Consider the following 16,127-nt stretch of genomic DNA (forward strand, 5'->3'; position numbering starts at 1 on the left):
AAGACCATAGTTAAGAGAACAAATTTTGTTGGAATAACAGAAACATATTCTTTAAATAGAAACCATTTTCACTGTTACAGAAAAAATAAACCTATAAGGTTGTCTCTCCTGGGGCAGTAAAATTAACCATCTTTCCAAACAAATTTGTTCAACTACTACCTGGTAGAAATCAAAGTTAATCAGTTTTGGTTTTATTTTCATTTTGTTGTTTGGTAATACTAACAAATGAAAAACTGAAGACATTAATTGGTGTGGTTAGCCTCTGACCCTTCAGAAATAGAAGCCTTCTCACTTAAATTTTAAATCCTTTAGGCCAGTTCTACCTTGTTGTTTGGCTACTTAGAGACCTATGATAATGCCGTCTGTGTGAATTATGTTAGCTGTTTTCTGTTTAAAAACATATTTTCCTTCATTGTACTTTTAAAAACATTTTGTAGTGGCAATGAACAGAAAATGAGAAAGCAGAATTTATAGTAAAAGCAAAAGTTATAGCTTAAATTCAAATATCTTGAATAAGGGATATGGTTAGTGTTCTTGGAATTTTAAGAGCATGACACAAAATGTGTCATTTGATTTTTTACTAATAAGTTGTTATTCTTTAAGGCATACCCTTTAATACCTATGTTAGACCATGTTTTTTACAATAGGAACCAGAAGTCTATATGAGTCAATGAGACTCATATTTATAAATTTATGAGACAGTACTTATAAAGACCTGAAAATTAATTAATGTTGTATAATTAGTGGGAAAATCCATAGGATAATTCCACAGATTATTTTTTTACTTTGTTGAAATGATTTTAAAAAATATATTTTTAATTTTTCAATTACAATTGACATACAATATTACGTTAGTTTCAGGTATAGAGCATAAATAAATAAGAAGAAGAAGGGAGTGATTAAATAAGGGACCATTTACAATAGAAATATATACCTAAACATAAATCTTAACTTAGTACAATCTAGTTTTCAGAAATTTACTTATTTATGTGGTATTACTTTATTTTCATTCTAAAATGGGTTGACATGTGGGGATATTACAGTTTAAAAGGGTAGGCATTTGGGGATGCTATAGTTTATCAGTTTACAGGAACCTTAGGTTTCTTTCACAATATTGTTGAATGTAATAAAATGGGAACACCAGAGCAGGGAAGATGTTCAAGGTGATTAAAGTCCTTTAGCAGAAAAATAATCAGGAACAAGGATAACAGAAATAACTATTCTGCAGAGAGAAAGGATTTGGGCATTATGTCCTAAGGGTTCTGTAGTTCTTGATTTTGAAAAATCAAGAAGATCTACAGAATGCAGATGTCTTTGAGTTACAAAAATAACCAGATGTCCTTATTAGTAGAAGCAAATGTTTGCCTCTTGATTTACACACAACTATATGCAGAGGATCTCTGGATGAAATATTGTGTAAATATGGCAGCAGAGAAAATTGTGGTGTGAAAGGATTTGTCCTAAATACCTAATCATAAAGGTTTTATCTTGAAAAGGAAAAAAAATCTTTGTGATTTATATAGATTTAAAAGTAAGAAAAATATGTATATATAAAGGTTCATGTGATAGGTGAGCTTTTTAAAAAACTTATTATGATGGGAGTAAAAGACAGAATAATATAGTTGAAAAATAAATTAAAAAAGGGGGGAAAAACCCTTATTATTATGTATGTCTTTCTATTTCAGTTCCCCCTGATGAATTTTTATTCATTTTACTGAGCTTGTTTAACTACTTTGTGTGCTGTCACGGTATTTTAAACAGTTAAAACATACACATGAAACTTATTTTCTTCTGAACGAACGATAGTCATCTTAGTTCTGTCAAGAAAAACGACCTACAGTAGTGTATAAAAGCTCCCTTTGCTAGCCAGTTGGGGTTTTAAAAATATTAAGCTATTTTTTGTAAATAGGTGTGGTGACTGCATTGGGATGTTAAACAGAATAAAATAAAATGTTAAAAAAAAAACTACTTGAAAGGGCAGGGTATGAAGTATTTTTGTTTATTTTTAAATTAAGCCTTTAGAGTAAAAAAAAAACCTTTAGAGTTTAAATGGACTATTACTTTTGATATGGAGCATATTAACATAATTACAAACTCTTTTGTATACTTACAGTTATTGCTAAGTTGATGTTCAAACCTTTGATTAAGAAGTCACAAAGCTGAATGTGTTCATACTGCTATATAATCTCTCTCCTATTCACAAAACAGAGATAACCATTTTTACCTTTTTTGTCCGCATATTTATTGGTAGAAATTTGTCCTCCTATAGCTATGCTTTTAATGGGGAAATGTTAAATGCCATATTATGATATAGTCTATAACTTGAAAGTTAACAAAAGCAATGCTATTCCTTCATGCCCTTGCCTTGTCACTCTGGTGCAGCTCTTCTCTTCCATCCTTATCAGAGCATCTCAGTGCTTAGTTGAGCTTGTTTATCTTAAAAGAGCAGGAGGCAGGCTTTTAGGGAGTCAGCTACATGTTCCAGTATAACAGGCACCAATGCTGTTTGACTTGAAAAACATTTGATCTCTTACATTAACAGCCCATGTCACTGTAATAGGGACTACAGCTGGGCTGTTGTTCGGTTTTCTATTATTTTAGCTTTGAAATAACTGTTAGTGCTGCTCCAAAATCTTCGTGTTTAAAATTGTATACTGGCTGTCCCCCCAGGACTCGTAAGTAAACAAGGTGATATGTGTGGCCAGAGGGAGCATATTTTGTTAGCTTTGTTTTAAATAACTACCTTGCCTATGTAAAGATGGTTTTTGTTAGATCCTTGAGAGAGTGCTGCATGAATTTGCTTGTGTAAATTTGCAGATACAGCAATATTGTAAAGTGGATTTTTGTTTGTTATGAATGTATATGGTCAGTAACTATTAGTTATGAACTTTCATATTTTTTCTTGAATAAGAAAGCATCTAGTTTTTTCAAGAAGCTTACCTTCAAATGTCCTGCACGTTTTCCATAAGTATAGCAGTTTGTACAGCTGTTGAAAAGGGCAAGCAAGAATTTAAGGGGTATGTTTGTTAGACTTAAGTATTACTTAGCTTTATTTTTAAATATTCAATTATTGGTAATTTCTGTGCCAGGAATAGTTTGACAGTTGGAATCAGGTAGCAGTATTTAGAGACCATAAAATACAATTTGTAAAATCAGGTTGTTCTTTTCTTCCTTTTTAAGAGTACTTCTTATTTTAATAATGATAGAATGGCAGTTTATTATAGTAGTGGCAGAATAGCAGCAGACAATTTTACTCCTTCCTTCCTACTTCCTCTGTTTTTTTTCAAGAACCTAGTTTGTTTTTCTGTTCTAATTCTTTTCTGATGTGAGACAACACTACGAGGCCACCTAGCACTTTCTTTGAATTTAACCTAAAATACATCAGCCAGCACAAACATAATTGGTTGAAAGGCAGCCATCTATCTGGGGAGTTCTTCTAAACACTGAATGTGCCATGTGCTCTGACATGACATATCTGCAATATCTCTGAATACAGAGCACTTTCTGCATTAGCTGTAGGTGTTAAAGCAGTAGTGTGTTTTAAGAATGTATGCTGTGCAAATTCTGGCTTGTGAGGTAATGACAAGTGTTTGCCTGAATAGACAATATATTTCCCCCCCTGAGGTCCCCACACACCTAGTTTCCCTCAAGCTCATCATCTCTGTCAGGTTAATCAATAGGCACCGTATGGCAGAGGGTCAGTAATCAGTGTCATCGTGCCTTTAAATCGTGTTGAAAATTTGCTTAAAGCCTGGGCCAATTAACATCGAGATGATGAATGGATGGGAAGATGGGAAGAGCCTGACGCTCAGGGGCTTTGTGAGGAGGAGATGCTCAGCTGTTGAGCAGCAGACACCAGCGAATAAAACCAGCCATTCATGTGAGCTCAGTCCACCCACTCTTAATGATAATGTCAATCTAGCAAAATATATACACATTGGAGTTGTCAGGAGTTCATAAATCAAAGGAGTTTGTCAAAGGCATTCAGATTAACGAGGCAGCAGCAATAACAAGTCAAATTTGCATAGAGAATTGCTTGAATCTCAGTAAATTATGATCCTGTTTTTCATTTGATTATTTGCTAATGTCTCAAGAGGGAGAATGATTATATTAGCATGCAGAACCTACTCCAGAAGTAGAAATCTGAGGTATAGGAGACCAGCACACTATGACAATTAATCAGTTTCTGCATACTAGCATAAATGCACAAGGCCCAGAAATGAACTTCTTTTTTATTATTATTTCTCCTTGCTACTGATCCAAATGGTTCAGCTTGACAGAGACTTTATATTGCTTTAACAGTGTTCTGAATTGTGCCTGCAGGCAAGACATAGTTATGCAGCTATAACCAACCTATCCATCTGCCAACCAGATTGGAATTCTCCTATCCAAGGCTTCCATTAACCCCCACTGACAGCTCCAAACAGGATTAAGAATTTGGAAGCATAAAAAATAGTTGTTCTTTGCAAATGTACACAGTCTCTTTGCATTTGAGAAAGGCTGCGTCTGTAGTATTTTATAATTAGTGTCGGACAGCGTATATAGTGGAACGGGGTGGGGGGAACCCACTTGGCTTTTTTTTTTTTTTTTTTACTTCTGTTATAGGGAGTAAGGCAGTATTAATGAAGTCTTGTGTGTTTGGTTGTCCCTGAGAGTGCTGTCTATTATATCTGTTTCAGTTGGTGTATTACTAGAAAATATCACTTCCTGAAAGCTTTAATTGGTGGATCTTGTTGAAGTTTAGCAGTATGGAGAAGCTCTGAAATTATTGTGGTTTAGTGAGTACGTCAAATGATAAACCTGCCAGAGAACAGTGTTTATGAAAATGTGCCCCAAAACATTATCTTTCCTGGTCTTTTCTAAAACTCATTCTTAAGTAGGATTCTTCAGTCAGCTTCTGAACTTAAGTAACCTAAATTTTCCCTATTGTATCCTAGAAGGATTAATTAAAATTTGTTTGAACACATATATATATACACACAGTGTTTGTTTGTCACCTTTCATTGAAGAGTTCGAATGATTTTTATGTAGCTAAATTACCTTTTAACCTTGTAGAAGAAGAATAGTTTCTACTTTTGAAAAGCGTAAGTTATATATATTTAGAGACTGTAATTAACTCCAAATCATATAATAAGTTAATGGGAAAATATTAATCCAATTACTAATTTACCAGTCAAGCCTGCTATATGATGTTTACAAGTAGCTGTTAGAAACTGGTCTCAAAATTTTATTCTTCATGTGGGTCGTCATTCTACATGATAATGAACAAATGATTTATTTCATTTTTAAAATGTGTTTAAAATCAGAGTTATGATTCACCGCACTTTGCCAACTTTGCTAAAGTGATATAATTTTCCTAGTTACAGAGTCCTTTGAATTCTCCCAATGAAGAATGTGGCATAGCTGGAAAACGTTACTTCTGCTTTGGGAGTTGGTTATTCTGTTCGTTCCTTCAAAGAGGCTCATGCGCTGTTGCGCCATCCAACCTTGAGCAAGCTGCTTACTCGAAGATTATTATAAGTCATTATGAGTGACTTGACTTTTCATCACTGTGTAAATTAGTTTAGATTTTCATTTGATTATATAATCAACTCTTAATTATCCCTGTCATCAGGAGTGTGTGTTCAAATAGATAACTGAACACAGTAAATAAGCCACTTACTAGGTCGTGAAGAATATTTCCCCAGCCATGAAACTTCTGTTTACTACTTTCAAAGTCTCTCTAACTTCTTGTTTTTGACTCTAGAAACCTCTGAAAAAGTTAGGAATGCATTGCTTATCCACAGAAGAACTTTTCCTCTTTAATTTATGCAGACTTATTCTGTAAAAGACCTGGTAATAAACACTGGAGGCTTTGTGGGCTGTAGGAGCTCTGTCATGGCTACTCTCTTGTGCCATTGGAATGTGAAAGCAGCCATAGTCAAAAGGCAAATGAATGGGTGAATGGAGCAGCTAAGTTTCAATAAAACTTTATTTGCAAAAAAAACCCCCAAACCTGTATTTAAAGCAGGAGCTTGATAATCCGTGCTAAATGACAATACTGGCATTGTAAATGGTGGGAAGGGAGGACTGCAGTTGGGCCTTTGAAGTTTCTCTGCTATGAACATCATTTTTAAAGCTAACTGGACAGTGTTGGGTATAGGGTTTCAGTTTTTTAAAATCAAGCCCTTATTATCTATATATTATCTAATGCGTTGGGAGATAGAGGGAGCCACAAAGACTTTGCCCAGTAAGCTTCCAATTTTACTGGGTAGTTGAGCATAACATACAAATATTTATCTAAGTGTAGACCAAAACAAAATTGTTAAGCAATTTCCAGTAGAGTAAAATGGAGTCATATGGTTCCTTGGAGATGACAGTTGAAATTCGTCTTAAGAATGAGTAGAACAGGTCTAGCTGGTATGATTCAGTTGGGTGAGCCCTGGCCTGCGAACCAAAGGGTTGGAGCACATGGCCTGGGTTGCAGGCCAGGTCCCCATTTGGGGATCTGTGAGAGGCAACCAGTTGGTGTTTGTCTCCCTGTCTCTCTCCCTTTCTGAAAATAAATAAATAAAACGTAAAATAAAAGAAGTAGGACTTAAATAGAATAACTTTCTTGTATTTATAATTGTACAGTGAACTAGACTAGAATTAAGGGTTTTTCCAGCCTGAAAGTTTCAAGATCATATCACATCACCGAGACAATGAAGAAACTTGCTTCACTAGGGCAGAAAATGTATGTGGGAAGTAATAAAGCAATGTAGCAGAACTTTCTGAAGGTCTTGAAAACCAGGCCCAGAACCTTGTATTTAATTTCGTAGAGCCCGAAAACCACTCAAAGTTTTTGAGGAAAAAAAGACCACCATGACAATAGTGGTGTTTAAGAAGGATTAATCTGGTAATAGTATTTAATCTAACAAACATTTTAAAACTCACATTATATTCTCAAGCTTTTTATGCTGAGATACTGGGAAATGAAGATGAAAGAGAAGCTGATCCTGCCCTGAAGGACCTTACAGTATAGGGTAGGGGGTGAGAAGTTTGTTCATAAAGAGATATAATATAGAAAGAATAAGTGCCAAAATAGAAATAAAATGCTAATTCAGAGTAATTAATTTCACCGGGGCCTGGGTAGAATGGACGGGTGGGCAGGAGATAAGCATGGGCTTCTCAGAGTCTGTAGACTTTTGAATCAGGATGTTAGTAGATAAAGAGATTAGTAAAGAGGGAATAGAATTAGCAAAAGCACAGATGTTTTATTTTGGAGAAGGATAAATAACATTATATAAATAGTGCAAGAGACATGGAAATTTCAGTTGGCCAGATTGTGGATGCTATCCTAAGTTTGTTCTTACCTTGTAGGTAACAGCTATAAAAGTTTTTTGGGCAGGGCTGTAGTGTCTTTTCAGAACAGTGATTTGGACAATATTGTGTAGAATGGATCAGATATAGGTGTAGGCGAGGATATCAGAAGGCTGTCTAAGTGTAAGAGCACTTGGTAAGGGGGTTTGGTAGTCTAGGCTAGAGTAGGAGCATCGTAGTGCAAAAGTGTTAAAATAGACGATTCACAGGAAAAACTGAAGACTTGAATTAGCTAGATACATTCAAAGAAAAAAGGTGGGGGGAGTGAAGTCGAAGTTGACTGAGGATTTAATTGTGGGATGGAAAGCAAAGTTTGAAGGGTAAGAGCTGGCCTAGAATAGGTGAGAATGATAAAAGGGTGTTTTAAAATTGTGTATGTTGATTTGGAGACAGTTTTAAGTTTATCATCTAAATACTTTTTTGATGTGTTTCCTTTTTATTTACCCCCAGGTTACTTCTAGAAGTGTTTTATCCAAAATACACCCCTGAGATCTAATGTATGAGCTTTAGCAATATTTCATTTTATTGACTTTTTCCTACCCAAAGCTCTATTACAGTGACTGCAGGAATTACAACCTAAATGCTTTTAGTTTGAAGTTAAATTCGAAGTTGTCAGGGAGGCTTTTATTCTGCCCCTTTTAAATCTAAGCTAGTAAATACTGGGCTAAGAGATATATTTAAGTTAATATTAAAGATAAGTTCTATAGTATCTTTTTTAGAAGTATTTAATATAATGCTACTGTTTATACAATATTGCTTCTCCAGGACTATACATTCTACAAGTAATTCAGTATAATGAAACTTTCCATCTGAATGTTGTAAATGAGTAGTGAGAAGTTAGGTTTTTCTAGCTGGCTCAGGGTTAAGTGGTAGAGTATAACTTTTACTTATATTTGATGGAATTTTCCCTCCAAAATTTATTTTTCATTTATCTGACCTTTAAGTTTTCTATTTATTTTTAAAAGATTTTATTGATTTACTTTCAGAGAGGGAAGAAGGGGTGAGAAAAAGAGGGAGAGAAACATGCAAGAGATACTTCGATTAGTTGCCTCTCACACGCCCCCCAGCTGGAGACCTGGCCTGCAACCCAGGCATGTGCCCTGACTGGGACTCGAACCTGGGACCTTTTGATTTGCAGGCTGGTGCTCAAGCCACTCAGCCATGCCAGCTAGGGCTATTTTTCTGTTCCTTAACATATTTTCTTCTAGGTTTCATCTACTTTGTTAATTTTTATTTTGATATAATTTCAAATTTACAGAAAAGTTAAAAGAATAGTACAAAGAATCCCCTTATACTTTTCCCACGGATTCTCCACATGTTAACATGTTACCACATTGGTTTTATCTCTTATACATACACATGTGTACACTCACATCCACTTACTATTTTTCTGAACCGTCTGAAAGTTACAGACATAATATCCCTTTACCCCTAAATGTTTCATTGTATGTTTCCTAAAAACAAGGACATTTTAAATAATCACAGTGCAAATGATCAAAGTTAGGAAATTGAATGTGTAAACTGTGGTACATTCATACAGTCACTAGTTGGCAATGAAAAGAACTACTGATATATGCAACAACACAAATGAATCTCAACTATGTTATACTAAGTGAAAAAAGACAGCCTCAAAAAATTACATACTATATGGTTCCATTTTATGACATTTTGTAAAAAAATTATGAGACAAAAAAAATTAGTGATTTTTGGGGAAAAGGATTGACTATAAAGGGACAGTGCTAGAGAATCTGAGGAGTGAAAGAACTGCTTCACATATTCATTGTGGCAAAAGTTAGTCACACTATGCTTTTGTCAAAACACAGTACACTGAAAAAACAGTGAATTTTTCTGTATGTAAATTTTTAAAGTGGGGAAACAATCAGGAAATTAACATTGATACAGTGTTACTTGCTCATCTAATCTTTAAAATTTTGCAGTCCAGTGATGTCCTTCATAGTACCATGGTGTCCCAATACCTGCTCAATACCCATCAAAATAAAATAAAATAGAGGGTCAGGAGGAAGAAAATTGTGGATATAGGCTAGATATAGTTACTACCCATTCTGTTAGGTCAGATCACTATTTTCACTGTCTACTTCAGTACAGAGGAGTGTACCATCAACTTTGTTTCAGCTCCCCTAAATAATCTCTGATCACAAGTTGAATTCAGTTGCCATGTCTCTTTAGTTTCCTTTAACTTGAAATAGTTCCTTAATCTTCCTTTGTATTTCATGACATTGACATTTTTGTTAAGTACAGACTTTATAAGATGTCCCACAATTTGTTTAGCCTGATGTTTTCTCATGATCAGATCGAGGTTATATGTTTCTGGCAAGGTTATCTCATGAGTAATAATGTGTTCTCCTTAGTGTATCATATCAAGAAGTACATAATGTTAAGATGGTGTCTGTCAAATTTCTCTAATGTGAGATTACTTTTTTCCTTTTCTAATTATTAAGTATCTTATGGAGAAATATTTTGGTATTATGTAACTGTAGTGTTTGTCTTTCTCATGCTAATTTGTGTGATGAGTCTTCCTTGCATTAATTAGTTACCCTTAAATAGAACTTATTGGGCATAATTTAGCTTGATGACCCAGGGCAGTTGTGAACATTGCTTGTTAGGATGCATCATAGTTAAATATACAAGGAATAACCATGCTGCTGAGTTCTCCTGGGGCGATGTTGGAGAGTGACAGGCTTTGGGGACCAGAGACGACTGCTCTGGTCTGCGTGGCCATTTCACGTATACCTCCACCCTCAAGACTGTAGAGCTATTCATCTCTTACTCGCTGGCTTTCTCACTCTCCTCTTCACTATTGGGAGGGCACCTTGCTCCTTGCTCCTTACTTCATGACTGTTTAATGTCACTACCTTCATTTTACATAACAGCAGAGTTGAATTTTTTTGTCTTGATTTGCTTTCTCATGGTGGATGGTCCAGGGTTAAAATAGTGGGTTAATCCATCCAAAAAAGAACTAGCTGTAACAATGTTTATTTTCCTCTTTTTCCTGTTTGAGTTACACTTTTTAACAACACAATATATGTAATGTTTTATACATATATATAGAGGTATGTCTATATATAGATATATAGATATACAGATATACACACACACTTTTGCCCTGGCAGGAAAGGCTCCTCTACAGCTCTGTGTCCTGCTCTCAAACAGTAATTATCCTTTAAGCTCCCTTCACCTTCTTGTACCTTAGATGTTCTCATAATACCCGCTCAGTAGTTCCCCATCGAAATCAGATAAAATAGAGGGTCAGGAGGAAGAAAATTGTGGATATGAGCCAGATAGTTACTGTTCATCCTGTTAGGGTTCATATAACCACTTTGCACTTTGTAACTTAGTGTAGAGAGTTTACCATCAATTTTGTTTTATCCCAAGCACCTGTAAGGAATAAATGGGATTTATAGTATCTTTAGTATAACAGACTTCCACCAAAAAGTAATTAGGCTTTCAAGTTTATTATAATGACATTTTAACAAAACATACTTAATTTTGAAATATAGGACCTTACATGGAATTAAACAGGTTTTGATTATCTGAAAAGGTATTTTATTTAAAGAAAGGTGGAACATCATGGTTTGGGGAATAGTTACTTCCAAAGTTTATAATTGAATACTGGCTTAATTGAGTGCAGTTATAATCAAATACTGGCTTAGTTGAATAGAGTTATAATTGAATACTGGCTTAAGTTTTTATTACATAAGACATTTAATTTTAGTATTTAAAACAATGATCTATACTTAAAAAAAAAAAAAAAACAAACCAAGAAAGTTAAATACCGGCATCCCTTGGAGATACTGCAGGTTCAGTTCCAAGCCACCACAATAGAGCAAGCACAGGCACACCTCAAACACATTGCATGCTTGGTTCCAGAACACCAGAGTAGTGAGTATCATGGGAAAGTGACTGTGATCTTTTCTGCTGGTGGAGGGTCTTGCCTTCAGTTTGTAATAAGACTAGGTAGGTATGCCTTTATACAAATTGACCCTTGCCCTCCTTTGATTCTCTTAATGGCATATATTGCTAGTTTCCTTATTTGGAATGTTTTATGGTTGTTAACTATGTTTCTTTATAGATAGTCTACATTCCCTTTTTTTAAACATGGGGAGAAAAGCAGTTAGAGCTCCTAAGTCATTGAGTCTCTGTCCCTTGCTTGTACCATAGCATGTTTTTTCTTCTTTGTCTTAATTTTAGGGACCTTTACCTTTGAGATCATCACCAATGTAAAATACCAAGTTAAACTTCATAAGAGATTTTTGTCCAAAAGGAACACCTTAGTTCCAACAGTGTGCAAGGAACAGTGCTGGCCTGTCAGGCTAACCGAAGGTAATGCACGAAGCACACACAGACGTTAGCCACAGAGGTGCAGGAGCCTTTAAGTGACATTATGTATGGATGCCATTTATCCCTTAATATCTTTTAAAATCTAATATTTAATACAAACCAAGAAGTATACCTAATATCTAAGTTTAAGATACAGTTGTGATCCTATACTGTACTAATGATTTCATACTTGTATGAAAATTTTCAGGTAAACTCATATGTAGGAAAGAATTTCTTGATCTGAAAATAAAGTAACTCCCCACTTAGTATGTGATGAATATGTGTAATACAACAAATATATCCACTGTAAATTTTAAAATATTAATATTACACATGTAGTTGTAGAAAATAGAACCCAAATAGCATGCATTTGTTTGGATTTCCTATTTTTACCTTGCATAAAATGATTTACATGTGTTGATTACCAGGTTTTTAAATTATTTTTTAGTGTTAAAATACACATAACATACAATATACCATCTATTTTTTAAGTGTTCAGTTCAGTGGTGTTAAATACACTCATTCACCCCCATTCATCTCCATTACTCTTTTTGTCTTGTAAAATTGAAGTTCTCTACTCATTAAATAACTTCCCCTTCACCCCTCCTCCTAGTCCCTGATTTTGACTGTTCTAAGTATCTCATATAATTCTAATCATACAATGTTTATCTCTTTGAGATTGACTTATTTCACTCAGCATAATGTCCTCAAGTTACATCCGTGCTGTAGTATGTGTCAGAATCCCTTTCCTTTTTAAGGCTGAATACTATTCTGTTGTGCGTATAGACCACATTTTGCTTATTCCTTCATCCATCAGTGGATAGTTGGATCACTTCCATGTTTTAGTTATTGTGAATCATGCTGATATGAACACAGATATACAATCATCTCTTGGAGACTTTGCTTTCAGTTCTTTGGGGTATGCACCCAGAAGTGGAATTGTCAGGTCATGTGGTAATTCTACTTTGAATTTTTGGAGGCACCACCACACTGTTTCCCATAGCACTCACATTACAAGAAAAGTACCATCTCGTATTCCCACCAGAAGTGCACAAGAATCCCAATTTTTGAACATCCTCACCACTCTGTTTTTCTTTTTTTGATAGTAGCCTTCTTAATGCGTGTGAGGTGATATTTCTTTGTAGTCTTGATTTGCATTTCCAGAATGTTCAGAGATGTTGAACATCTTTCATCCACTTTTTGACCACTTATATTTCTTCTTTAAGGAAATGTCTGTTCAAGGCCTTTACTCATTTCTTAATTGGGTTGTTTGTTTATTGTTGAGTTTCACAATTTCTCTGTATATTGTGTATTAATATATTCTTTATCAGATATATGATGTACAAATATTTTCTGTCATTCTGTGGGTTGACTTTTTACTCTGTTGATATTTGGAATTCTAAACTTGCTTTCAAGTGGACTCCCCTGCTTCTTAAGTATTTAAAAATCCTGCCTTGGCTGGTATAGCTCAGTGGATTGATCGCAGTTCAATTCCCAGTCAGGGCACATGCCTGGGTTGCAGGTTAGTTCCCAGCGGGGGACTCAGGAGAGGCAACCATACATTGATATTTCTCTCTTTCTCTCCTTCCCTTCCTCTCTAAAAATAAATAAAATCTTAAAAAAAATTCCTATTGACATTTTAGGGTTTTCTAACTGCTGTTTAAGGTAATAGTGGCAAGAACGGGCTCTAATCTTAAACTACTGTTTAAATGTTGTTTTGAGCTAAGTGCTATGCTATTTTTAATAAGAAAAGAAAATCAAATATGAGAAGAGGAGGAAGAGAAAGAACTACCTTTTAGGAACCAGATTTTGAAAACCTGTACCAACCAAACATTTACTGTGTAGTTTAAAACTGAGCCCTGGCCCATGTAACTCTGTTGGAGTATCATCCTGTCCAACCTTTGGGTGTCTCTGGGCCACACTGAAGAAGAAGAGCTGTCTTGGACCACACATTAAATACACAAACACTAATGAAAACTGATGAGCAAAAAAAAAAGTTCTAAGTACATTTATGATTTTGTGGTGGGCCGCATTCACAGCCATCCTGGGCCTCACGTGGCCCACCGGCCCCAGGTTGGACATTCCGAGAGGCTGCATTTCGATTCCTGTCCCGGCACATGCTTAGGTTGCAGTTTTGGTCCCCCAGTCAGGACACATATGAGGGGCAGCCAATCAGTCTTTAACTCTTACATCCATGTCCCTCTCCCTCCCGTCTCTTCTCTCTAAAATCAGTAAGTATGTCCCCTGGTGAGGATTTAAAAAAAAAGCAGTCGTGGTCACTGTGGCTCAGTTGGTTGGAGTGTCCTCCCCTAACCAAAAGGTTGCAGGTTCGATTTCAGGCCAGGGCTCATGCCTAGGTTGTGGGTTTGATCCCCATGTGAGGTGTAGGTGAGAGTCAGCCAACTGATGTGTCTCTCTCTCCCCCTTCCTCTCTCTCTAGAAGCAAAAAACATATTCTTGGGTGACGATTTTAAAATGATGGTTTAATCGCTTCTCAGCCTTTTGGCTAAGATCAAGCGTAAAAATGATGGTTTAAGTTTTTATCAGCTAATTATAGACTAGAGCTTTCTTATGTCCAGTGTCAGATCCTACATTTTCAAAAAGCAGTAAACTAGACTTCTAATGAATGTGATTTGCCGGGCAGCACTTAAATATGGATAAAACACTTGCCACCTGGATCCCTACATACATTTGTTTATATACATGGGCATATGTTTTCCTTCATATAAGTGTATGTATATAAATCTTCAAATGAATAAATGCATAAATATACATGGTATTCTGGCTCACTGAATTAGAAATGTAATTCAGTTTACTCCCACAGAATAAGACGGAAGATAATGAGAAGTGAATTAAAGCTTACTTTCTTTCACAGAATTCCTCAGAGAGAGAAGACTGTAATAATGGCGAACCCCCTAGGAAGATAATACCAGAGAAGAATTCACTTAGACAGGTATGAAATTCAGTCTTACTTAAAAGGCTACCAACAACAAAACAAAAGACAGGAAACCCTTAATTTGCCATTCTTTAAGCACTGGAGCTTAAATTAATAATACTCTCTCTGGCCCTGACTGGTGTGGCCCAGTGGGTTGGGCATGTGCCACAAACTGAAAGGTCGCAGGTTCGATTCCCTGTCAGGGCACATGCCTGAGTTGCAGGCTAGGCCCCCAGTTGGGGCCGTGCGAGAGGCAACTGATCTATGTTTCTCCTGCACATTGCTCTTTTCTCTCCCTCCTTTTCTCACTCCCTTCCCCTCTCTCTAAAAATAAATAAAATATTTAAAAAATGAGTACTCTGAAATTGATATGGCTATAGCCATCAGTTTCAGTCAGGTAACATTGTTTTCTCAGTCTTCAGAAGTATCCTAGGTACACCAGCAAAGGGTAGTCAATTGCTATGAGTAGTGAAAACTAAGTCGGAGAATAAGCTTCTTGTTTAGGAAAGATAACTTGAAATGCTTCTTAAAAGTACAGGTGTTAGAGTAGTTGACTTGAAACCTTATATTTCTTTTAAGATTCTCCATACATTAAAAAGAATAATAATCAGAAAGTATCTGCCTATAGTGAGTTAGCTCCTTCTGAGTTGTATTTCTTTGCCTTTATTAGAAGTAAAGACCATTATTGATGACAACTTAAAGTATTTTAACTCACCACTGTCTCCAAACTCTCCAAAGATAACACATTTTAGTTAAAAGCTCAATTCCATAGTGCTTTCTTTTTAAAAATTAAAATGCTCAAAAAATATTTGGTCAAGAAAATTTGCTCTTACTACCTGTAGCAGCAGCCTCTAACGTCTGCCCTCTCCCACTGTCACCAAAAACAAGTTCTTACAGCGCTCTGAGAGAATAGGGATAGCACCTCTTCATTTTTTTTGACAAGTGATGTTTTACTTTTTGTATTTTTTTTCAGTTATTCCAGCTTTTTATTTTTAATATAAAATTGGATAAGATAAGCACCAGCAGTAAAGAATAGTTCTTATTGTATTGATGGCATTATTCTAGAAAAGGAGGGAATCTAATATTTGTTGAGTACCCACCATGAACCTTATACGTATTCCGTTCAGTCCTCACATTAGCCCTGTAAAGTTCTAGGTACGATGTCCAGTTCTCTGATGAAGAAAATGGAGGCTTAGAGAGAGTAGATGGTTTGCTTAGCTAGGCCGGGCTCTGAAACCCAGATCCCAGTGTCGCCAGCGTGTTGCTTCTGCTTCTGACTCCAGTTTACATATAGTGTTTACTTGAAACTGTGACACTCATTTTTTTATTTACTGTATGTTACACCATTATTTGGGAATAAATAACTGATCTGTAAATGTAAATAAATAGGACAACATTGAATATTGAGATTTGGAGATGGAGACAACTGTCAGAAACCAATGACACAACAAAAAGTTTTGGCAACTTTATTTAAGCTAACAAACGAATTTTAACTCTACAAAGTTATAAATTA

The 16,127-nt window shown here is 35.5% G+C and overlaps 1 protein-coding gene across 11 annotated transcripts in view; it reads left to right on the top strand.

The window, feature by feature from the left end:
* Positions 1-16,127, top strand: part of BTRC (beta-transducin repeat containing E3 ubiquitin protein ligase) — a 191,103-nt gene that overhangs the window by 90,290 nt on the left and 84,686 nt on the right. For 7 of the 11 annotated variants that reach the window (XM_053668501.1, XM_037159411.2, XM_037159413.2 and 4 more), the window contains one exon: positions 14,555-14,632. The exons of 3 other annotated variants lie outside the window; for them this stretch is intronic. In XM_053668501.1, the coding sequence (XP_053524476.1) occupies positions 14,555-14,632 (78 nt within the window). Of the gene's footprint in view, positions 1-2,535; positions 2,676-14,554; positions 14,633-16,127 lie in introns of those variants that run through there. One more of the 11 variants, XM_037159416.2, reaches the window with a different exon arrangement.

The sequence above is a fragment of the Artibeus jamaicensis genome, unplaced genomic scaffold, assembly GCF_021234435.1.
Source record: "Artibeus jamaicensis isolate MK-2021 breed Jamaican fruit bat unplaced genomic scaffold, CSHL_Jam_final contig_490, whole genome shotgun sequence".
NCBI lineage: Eukaryota > Metazoa > Chordata > Mammalia > Chiroptera > Phyllostomidae > Artibeus > Artibeus jamaicensis.